The 10,628-nt window shown below is 51.1% G+C and overlaps 1 protein-coding gene across 1 annotated transcript; it reads right to left on the reverse strand.

Annotated features, from left to right (window-relative positions):
* Positions 1–3,014: 3,014 nt before the first annotated feature.
* BCL2L10 (BCL2 like 10) lies at positions 3,015–8,445 on the reverse strand. The gene is made up of 2 exons (XM_068958647.1): positions 7,972–8,445; positions 3,015–4,165 (listed from the first exon to the last, which is right to left on the reverse strand). Exons 1-2 carry the CDS (start codon positions 8,371–8,373, stop codon positions 4,037–4,039), a joined length of 531 nt encoding a protein of 176 aa, XP_068814748.1. The 5' UTR covers positions 8,374–8,445; the 3' UTR covers positions 3,015–4,036.
* Between the last annotated feature and the right edge of the window lie 2,183 nt (positions 8,446–10,628).

Raw genomic sequence — 10,628 nt, forward strand, 5'->3', positions numbered from 1 at the left:
TGACAGCTCCAATAAGACCATCATGAATACCACTATGAACTGAGAATATCTTCTTCTCAGCTTCTTAGTCCTGCAAAGATTTCCATATGTAGCAGAGCATGAAAGATACAAAGGTGGTATTAGCAACCAGGTGATGACCATATAACTCCATGCCAAAAGCCACAGGCAAACTGAAGGGACTGGCCACAAAGAGGGAAGGCAAAAGAGCTTAGATCAGCACTGATATTAAACGTTATGCTCAAGGTGTTCAGACTAACTTGCCAGGAGACCAACTCTGGAGTCCTTATACCTCCACTCAAATGCCTCAGTTGCTTTTGCAACATTGGGCAAGGTGTCTGATACAAAGGGACTCACTCTCTGCTCAGCTCAACCAACCACGGGCTGTGCCCCTTCACATGACAGATGGGACACTTCAGGGAGTCCTACTGCCCTCCATGTGAACAGGGCATCTGCTCAGATAGCAAAAATCCACAAAGTCCAGCCCAGAGAGCATACTCACCTCTCTCCTCCAGTACAAAATCCCACACAGCACTTACATGCCATGAGGTAACCTATTATTCACAGCTTCTGCAGGCTTAGACACAGTTGGGCCTCAGCTGAACCTACAGCAATTACTGTGTGCTGTTATATAAGACAAGGCCTGTTACCTCCAGCACCTGCCAGGAAAGTACACAGACACTGAAGATCTGAATGCTATAGTCAGGATTAGACACAACCTTGTGCTTAAACACCGCCTTCTCTGCTTCTTTAAATAAAGAAAGGAACAAGAGAATCTTACTTCCCTTTTCTGGAGTAGGAAAGAGGACGAGAAGCAGTTCCATTTCAATTGAAAAACAGTACATCATTCAGACAAATGCTCAGACTGAAACTGGAAAAAAGCTCAAAGGGTCAGGCAAGTAAACGTTAGTTAGTCTAAACCACCAGTTAGTCTAAACGGAGCTCCAGCAGTTTAAGCCACAGTGCTCAGTCCTACACCAGAAAGTTCCCTGCAACAGTGGAAAGCAGCCAGAGCACAGGCTCCCACCAGAAAGGGCAGCCCCCTTTCGCTCCTGCAGCCAGGCTGCACGCTCCCAGCATCCCCCCACACCAGCACGAGGAACACGAGCTCCGTACTTGGGTTGCGTTCTGTGCTTACAATACAGCTGAGAGGAGCTATCCCTTGGGCACAGGCTGCCAGAGACTGCAAAGTCCAGCTCTGGAGTCAGGAACCCCACATGCAGCAGTGCTTCTGCACTGCTGAGCTTAACTGAAGTCTCCTAATCCAGTGTCTCAGCTTTCCTAAATCACAGTCTGTTCTTTCCACACTTAAGAAGCTTACCCTCCAAAGTCTCCTGTGCCAAGGAGTGCTGGCAAATACTCTCCACGATCTACTTTCCCTTTAAAGGGTCACATTTACACCAAAGGCTGATGTGACTTTGTCCAAGTAACGTTTTCAGAAGCTTGCTTATGACAGACTATGTTTTCATCTTTTCTCCAGAGCAAACTCCTAACAATCAGCACAATATTCTGTAGTTTTGCTTTTGTGGGGCTTGCTGGATCAACTTACACTAGAAATCGAGATACTGATACATTATCTTTGTCCTGCTCAATATGAGAGAGACATTGAGATCAGGAGTAGGACACTCCATGCAACATTTGACCTCTGTTTATGACAAGGCTATTGTTGAAGCAAGCATTTCTTGCTCTTCAGTGCATAGGCCCTGGAGCACTCCACGTTTCAGAAGCCATTTCCCAGCACGTCAGCCTACTCCCACTGCAACCAGTGGGTTAGGCACTGCAACCTCCTCGCTTTCAAAGAGGACCAGAGAAAAACACTCAACACCACCAAATTGCCATTGAAGCAGGTATCGTCAGGGCGGGACTCAAGAGAGGAACCAAGCGTGCTACGGTTCCACACCATGGCATCTTACTCCTTTCACTGAGAGGAGCCAAACCAGAGTTTAGAGAACTGGAAGTTAGAGAACAAGCATACGTTTGTTCTCAGCAAGCGGTGTGAGGGGGAGTTACTGCGAGTTCCTTCCAGCCTCCATGGGACTTACCCGTCTCTGAATGTTCCTTTTTGTTGTTCTCCCTGCACTTGTATTCAGTCAGCACAATGGAGCTCTATGTAAGAGAGGACTGCAGTGCACAGTGCTTCGTGCCACAGTAGCTGCAGCAAACAACCCTCCTTCCTCAGGGCCCTGGGAAACCTCCGCCTGTGAGCTAGCAGAGAGAGAAGAGCCACAGCAGGCTGCTGTTGTGCTCCCCTGACTGCCAGATAGATTTTTCCAAGAGAGCGTCTGTTACCCACTGAATGCCCAGAAAGTGGCACTCCCAGGAAGCGGCAAACCCACCTGAGCACAGAGCAGTGGGCCTTCAGGAGATCAGGTAGGCAAGCTGAACAACAAATTTGCACCTTCTGAAACGCGTCAGATCCATCAATGCCACTGAAATATGCAACTTTGAAAGTTTTCCATGTCAAAGGAATGTGACATGCCTTCCAAAAAGCTAAGCCCAAGGCCCTTTTAACACTTTCAGCTGTTCAGGTATTACTAAATTGAGAAGGGTTGCGCTAAGCCAGCAGTTGCTCAGTCATTGTTATGCCAGGCAAACTCCAGCTTCAGTAGGAACCTCTGCATACATGAAAGAATAGCAGCAGCAGAAAGAGGAGCTCTGTTACCTTGTACGAGTACCTCAGAGTAGCCTCTCTGTACGCAGCTACATCAGTAAACTTTTTTTGGAAAGTTTTGTCCTACAAAACCACAGGGTTATTTCCAGTTACAGCAGGTGAAGCTGGCCTTTTGGATTGGATCTTCCCCTAAGGTATTCTTGTCCCTAATTCTGAGCTGCAAGACTTCTCTACAATGAAGACTAGTATTATTCACACTGCTCTAAAGTTACACAGATCCTTTTGTTTGATGTCAAAACACCAAGAAAGTAGATACAAACTCATGCATCCAGGCACACACCGAAGCATTCACATTCCAAGCAGTTAAGTCTCATCATCCATCCAATCAAATAAGCAGAAAGTTAGCTTTTTAAAATAAAAATACTTAACATTTATTCACCATTTGAAGTCACCATAGTAAAATTGTACAAGCTATAAGTAACCCAGGAACGTTAAAAGCTACCAGAAACATAAGGCAATTTGTACAACCATTGAAAGAAATAGACAGCATGAGTGAAATATTACTCAAACAAGACAATGCTTGATACATGCTACGGTGATAAGAACCAGCATTAAAAATGAAGTTTTACACAAAAATAAAGATGTCATGGCTACAGGTATTATATGGTGATAAATACTTCAAAAATATATTAAGATATATGGAAATTCTCGTTTTGTCAGGGAAATCCAGAGAAATTCCAGCCTTCACTGGATTTCAATATACCAATTAAGGTTTAATATTTAAATTCTTTTCAGTAAGAACTGGTACTGCAGCCATTACTGTTCTGTATCAATACTTAACTTCTTGTAGTGTAATGAAATCAGCCTTATGTTATATTAAGCCATAATGCCTCTCACATCATGGGTACTAATTGCTCTACATCAACCAATGAGTTGCCTTTCAGTAACAAGTGCAGTGCACTGCATTTGAAGCTACAAACCATGTTATATCACAGTCAACGTTAGCTCACTTTACAGTATTAATGGAAGTTGAGTTGAGACTTGCCTCCATTTAAATAAGACATCTTGAACAGAGGATTTAGTTTCAAGTCCACTATAACTCATCCTAGCATAACATTGAGCACTCAAAAGTTACAGTACATGAACCATGGTAATGTTTAGGTTACACCTTTAAAAAGAAAGTCCAAAGGATGTTTGGAGACGACAGGTTTTGAACATGCACAAATGGTGGTTTAGTACACATTTGTTTGTGCTGTTACTGGGTAGCGAGTGAAGCAGTTTATAGCCAAGGATCTGGTAAGACAGTTTTCCAAGCCAGTTTAAAAATATAAACTTCTTCTTAGAGGGTCTGTTCTATAGAAAATAGAATGAAATCTGGAAATTGTCAGTTTTGAGAGTACTTTCCCATTGCAAGATCCGTTCATCAGCCTACCGCACCACCAAGAGAAAAGCTAATCCTGCTATTCCAAACCCTGCTGCTGCCATTATTGCATTGCTTAGGGTACTGTTCTGGTCAGCTGGTTGAGAGCCGTGTCTGAAGAAGCGACAGAAGCCGTCCTAAAAAAGCAAGAGAAAGGAACATTGAGTTGGTTGGCTTGCAATTAATCAATTTTTTTAACAAGTCTTTGAGTACAGTTATGGTTCATATCCCAAGTACAGTGTTTGTCAACGTGCGTGCCCGCTGATCCATCCACGTTAATCATAAGAGCCTAAGCCCTATTGTCCTCAGCACTCAAAAAATGCTTTGTGTGAGCCTTTGCTGAAGCCTTCCCAGAAGACGACTGAAAGCAGTAGCTACAAAGTGTTTGTATACTTTGCTCAAAAGATAAGTGCAAACTTCCTATTGAGAGATTCAACATGTCACTACGTTATTTTTGCCCTTTTAAGCAAGCTTCTGACCAGAGCTGCCAGCATCGTTCCCCCTCATTCAATTTTCAGAAAATATTTGAAACACAGGATATGGAAATTTCCACTTGAAAGACAGGCATCCGAAGCTGGTCCCATCTCAGTCATTGCATGACTCTGATTACATATTCCTCTTGGAAGGCCTGAGTGGACGCTGCTCAGCACTGACCTATGACAGAACGAAGCTGGCAGCTGCTCTACCAGATCTTTATTTGTGATAATCAGAAGTGGCAGTAATACAGCTCCAGATGGTCATATTTGAACTCTGTTCAGCAGATGTCTATGTAAACAAGTTATACTCTTAATTTCTTCCGGAACTTTGTTCTTTACACTTTAATTTGTGCGAACAGGCAATGTGATTTTGCTAAATGATAGTTTACTTTGTAGCCAACCACCATATTGTTCTTATCATTCAGATGGACAAGTGACCACTGAAAAAACCAAGTTCATTTTGGTCTCTGGATAAATCAACAAAGCCAGTGCTTTCCCCCACCCCCTCCTATTTTTAGTCCTTATTTGAACTGGCATAAAATATTCCACTAGTCCTAAAAATAGAGGATTTGAAATTCTGTGGGATAGCTGACATTCTGTTCAGAAACGCAGACACAGCTGCACAGACACCTTAAACATAGTACTTCCAGCATGCATCTCAAGCGGCAAAAAACCAATAGTAGCCATTGCTTTATATCATAGTGTGCATTAATTCTATTGCCCGTGCTTTCATGAGCCCCTAGCCTGATCACCAATTTTAGAACTAGCGAGAGGCAGAGGAGCAAACCTAGGGCACGGGTGACTTAATACACCAGCATATTTAGGAAGGTGCACATCAGTACTTTGTGTTTATACTTTAGAGAGTACAGAGACTTGCATCAGGCCACCCTCTACAATCCAAAGACTAAAGATCTGAAGAGAAAGCAAACTTTCTGTCCCAGCATTCTGCAGCATCACCCTTACATTGGGGGGGGGAGGGGAGGGGAATAACACAGGACACCTCCAGGAAGCACATCGTAAGTACTCAAATACATACTCACTGCACATTGCCAAAAACTAACTACACCCAGATGGGGTCTGCAGCCTTCCCTTCACCTGCAGGGACCTCCCCAGCAGTGCTGCATCAAGCCCATTGCTCTGTACACTAGCCGCTTTCCTTGGCAATAGTTTCCCCAGACTAAGCTACACTGCTGCACAGGATCGCTGCTTAGTTAACAGGGGAGGACTGACAAGACCTCCTGGTGAGCCTTCCCACACCTCTTGCTGAGGCTGAGCCAGAGGTTGACACTGCTCCTGGGCTCTCCCCAGTGAGTGGGGGAGTTGAGTGTTCCTCCAGTGCGTCAAGATACATACTTCATCACGCGTTTCAGGGCAAAGTGACAGCTTACTGCCTACTTTGTTGGGTCCAGCGACTAATCCTGGAACACTTCCAGTGGGCATGGCTTGTGGCATCACCCAGGTGCCTATGCAAACAGCTGCAGAGCACAATATTCGAGTAACACAACTTGCACTCCACTGATGCACATCCACAGTTAAGCCTTCTGTCATCCATACAAACTCCTATGGGGGCTTACAAGCTGTCCCCTGAAACAGGCATAACAGCACTCCGATGACACACCGACTTCAAGCTCCTACCTCTTCCAGCTAGCACTGGTTGGAGGCACCTCAGAGCTTTGCTAAAGACGTATAAAACAAGGTTTGAAGCCAGCTCTGCTGTATGTGCAGACATAGCAAGAGCAATTGCTGGGACTATACGACAGGGACATGTGGCACGTTTAAACTCCCTTCCTAGCCTGGAGACTCCTCCTTGCATCTAGTTTTGAATCCTATAAGCTTTAGGCTTTCACAGAAAGACGTAAAAATTTCACAAGACAGATGAACAGGTTTACACAACACGCCTGTGCATAAGCAGTGTTAGAGCTTCACTAGATGTGCTTATTTTGTGCTATACATCCACCCACGGAAGGCACACAACTGTCTCGACCCCTGCACCTGCCATAACCCCATCACTCCCATTGGGGAGCATTTTTAAACCAGTGGCAAATTCCTGTTTCCTTGCAAAAAGCCTGGCAGCAGCTAGCCAATACAGGAAGCGCTCACCCCGGCCACCCTCGGCCACCCTTCCTCCCCATCCGTCCTCCCCTCCTCCCCGCTGGCAGGGCCTGGAGCCCCGGGCGCCCGCACCGAGGCCGCAGCCGAGAGGGCCGCGCTGCGCATCCCCCCACTCCCCGCACGGCTCAGCGGCTCCGCACCGCCGCCTCGGAGGCCTAACGGTCCGGCAGCCCCCCCGCCACCCCAGCCCCAAAAGTCTGGCTAGTCCCCCCCCAGCACCTCCCCAGCCCCAACCCCAACCCCCTAGCACCCCCCCCAGCCCCAATGGTCCAGCTAGTCCCCCCCCAGCCCCAACCCCCTAGCACCCCCCCCAGCCCCAACAGTCCGGCTAGCCCCCCAGCCCCAACCCCAACCCCTTAGCACCCCCCCCAGCCCCAACGGTCTGCCTAGTCCCCCCCCAACCCCAACCCCTTAGCACCCCCTCAGCTCCAACGGTCCGCCTAGTCCCCCCCCCCAGCCCCAACCCCAACCCCCTAGCACCCCCCCCAGCCCCAACAGTCCGGCTAGCCCCCCAGCCCCAACCCCAACCCCTTAGCACCCCCCCCAGCCCCAAGAGTCCGGCTAGTCCCCCAGCCCCAACCCCTTAGCACCCCCCCCAGCCCCAACGGTCTGCCTAGTCCCCCCCCAACCCCAACCCCTTAGCACCCCCCCCCAGCCCCAACGGTCTGCCTAGTCCCCCCCCAACCCCAACCCCTTAGCACCCCCCCCAGCCCCAATGGTCCGCCTAGTCCCCTCCCCAGCCCCAACCCCAACCCCCTAGCACCCCCCCCAGCCCCAACGGTCCGCCTAGTCCCCCCCCAGCCCCAACCCCAACCCCAACCTCCTAGCACCCCCCCCAGCCCCAACGGTCCGCCTAGTCCCCCCCCCAGCCCCAACCCCAACCCCCTAGCACCCCCCCAGCCCCAACGGTCCAGCTAGTCCCCCCCCAGGCCCAAACCCAAACCCCTAGCACCCCCCCCAGCCCCAACGGTCCGCCCAGTCCCCTCACTAGCCCTAACCTCAACGGTCTAACATCCCCCCCCCCCCCCCCGCAGCCCCAACGGTCCGGCGGCAGCTCCCCCCCCCCCCCCGCAGCCCCAACGGTCCGGCGGCAGCTCCCCCCCCCCCCCCGCAGCCCCAACGGTCCGGCGGCAGCTCCCCCCCCCCTCCCCCGCAGCCCCAACGGTCCGGCGGCAGCTCCCCCCCCCCCCCGCAGCCCCAACGGTCCGGCGGCAGCTCCCCCCCCCCTCCCCCGCAGCCCCAACGGTCCGGCGGCAGCTCCCCCCCCCCGCAGCCCCAACGGTCCGGCAGCCCCTCCCGGGAGACCCAACGGTCGTGCACCGCCTCCCCCCCGCCCCCCGGCAGCCCGCGCTCACCCATCCGCCGTGCGCCTCCAGCCACTCGCCCTGCTCCTCGGCCAGGTAGGCGGTGAGCGCGGCGGCGAGGCGGCGCGGCCCGTCGCCGCAGCCGCGCTCGGCCATGGCGGCGGCCAGCGTGCCCGCGAAGACCACCAGCGCCAGCAGCCGGCCCCAGTTGAGGCCGCCCTCGGCCTCCAGCTGCGCCGCCACCCGCGCCAGCAGGGCGGCCGCCTCCCAGGGCTCGGCCCGGGCCAGCGGCGCGCAGGAGCGGAAGAAGGGCCGCTCGCGGCGCTCCAGCTCGCCCGCCGCCCGCCGCAGCGCGGCCGCCGCGGCGCTGGGCGGCAGCGCCGCGCCGCCCCGGCGGTGCTGGAAGTAGTCCTCCAGCAGCAGCGCCGTCTCCTCCTTCAGCGAGCCCGGCATGGCGGCGGACGAGGGCGGCTGCGGCCCCGCCAGCTGCTGCGGCCCCGCCAGCTGCTGCCTCCGACTAAGAGGCGGGGCGGCCCCTCCGCCGCCGCGGCCCACGTGGCCCGGCCCGGCCCGGTGCCGCCCCGGTGCCGCCCCGCCCCGGTGCCGCCCGGCGCGGGGAGCCGCGGCCGCCGCGGGGCGCTGCCCTGCCGTCTGCCGCCGGGCCCCGCCGCGGGCGCCTCCTGAAGCTAAAATGTATTCCGCAGCTGCAGGAGAGAGAGGGGAAAAAAAAAAAAAAGAAAGAAAAGAAACGGCCCCAAAGCTGACTTTTCCCAGATGGCGAGCAATTCGCTGCTAGGGAGCCCTGCAGCCGGGACTGCTTTTTCCCCAGAAGCGTCTGCAAGGGGCCCAGGTGCATCACTTTTACAAAGACACCTATTGCACAAAGCAGCTGGTTTCCATGCACAGTCAAACAAAATACTGAGTAGTTAGCTACAGTCTGTAAGATACTTTCTTCATATGTTGAAACACCAGGGGCCCAAGCCTGTTCTCTTTGCATCAAAAGGAGGTTCGGGTTTCCTAGGGCTACCGGATAAGCACACCAAACTAATGCAACGGCATTTGCTTTCTGATAGGCACACAGACAAAAATTTAAGATTTAGGATTATGATGCACGGTGCAAAGGTTGGGCCCTTGATTACTGCTGCTGTAAAATAAAGAGGTTGAGAACAAGACAGGCTAACTGGCTCACTGTATTATGAAAAGCATAACTTTATGCAGCATTGAGGAGGCATCTCTGCTAGAGACCTCCCCTGCATCCCAGCCATGCCCTTGGAGCTCTAAGAACCATTAACTGCTTAACAGATAATCACAGCTCTCAGAAGTACCACCCCAAGACTTATGGCTGGGCTCAAGAGCAGGGAGCTGTAACACTTCACTCACCCAGCTTTTGCTTCCTGCTCAGTGCTAGTGTGCAGCAGTGGCCTCCGACGGTGGCTTGGCGCAGTAAGGTGGCTGTGTGACCGTGTTGTCACTGGGCATCCCCAAGCAGCACTGGGAGAGGCTGGAGCAGCAGCTGCCTGCCTGAGTTACGCTCTCACCCCTCATGGCAGGACAGGCTCAAGATGCCTCACACGCCAGCACAGCATTGCTTGACTTCACTCTACCTATCTTGGGTTACAGCCCTTCTACCTGGGTTTTACACTCTCATACAACAAGCCCAATAAGCCTAGAAAGTCAAAAAATAGATAGATGGAATCAATCCTACCGCAATTTCTCAGACTGCTATCAAGAATCAGCCTGATCTCTTAGAGTCATTCCTCAGGCAAACTCTAAGTTTTACACCTCCATATTAGGCTATATTTTTAACCAGGGAAATCTAGACTGTGTTTATGTGCTAGAGCAGTAGCTGAAATGATATCTTTACTTTCCACCAGTGCTTTACACACATGCTTTTGTAATGAGTTTTCCCTATGATTGTTAACCCTCAAGCAGGAATTTCCTATTGCATTCCTCATGGCAGGAGAGCAAGAGGGAGAGGCTACTATTTCTCTAGCAATATCCTATTCCACCCTTCCTGTTTATATGGTATTTTTCTTTAACAGAATGGAGCAGTTTGACAGTGACCTTGCCCTAGCTATGGTTTCCCTTGCACTTTCAACTTGGTTATGGCCAGCTTGTGTATCTTTTCTGGACTATTTTTCATTTACTTCCCAGCTTGAGCTGAGGAGCAGATCAAGAAAATAGGGCCCAGTGCCTGTGCTTTCAGATGCGACAGCGCTGCTTCATTGCCTCCAGCCAAAGCTGAGACAAACAGATGGAAAGGACAAGAAGCAGTTGAAAACCTCTCCCCCATAGGGCAGCTGGGAGAGAGGTGTTTCTGAGGAACAAACGGCTTGACTACCTAATGGGGGGGGGGGGTGGTTCAAAATGCTGTGTTTTCCAAAGGTTCCTTGCACAACCTTTAGTAAATCAGATATATACATTAGTTTTTTTTATTGCCCCATTTCCTGTATTTTTATTTATCTGATGGAAAGCTGAGGTCTGTCCTGGTTCACAGCTTCCACTAGCGTAACAGAAACAAAAAGATGGTTTTTGTAGGTGTTGAATCCATTCAAACCTACTTAGAGACCACAGCTAATATACAGAATAGCAGCAACATTGCCGTGAAGTAGAACCACCATGGAATTTCTCCCTGCAAGAACAGAAGTCCAAGATCTGGTGTCCGTCCTATTCTCATTGGAACCGGTGACAGTTTTGGCACTGATATC

The sequence above is a fragment of the Struthio camelus genome, chromosome 12 (genome assembly GCF_040807025.1).
Source record: "Struthio camelus isolate bStrCam1 chromosome 12, bStrCam1.hap1, whole genome shotgun sequence".
NCBI lineage: Eukaryota > Metazoa > Chordata > Aves > Struthioniformes > Struthionidae > Struthio > Struthio camelus.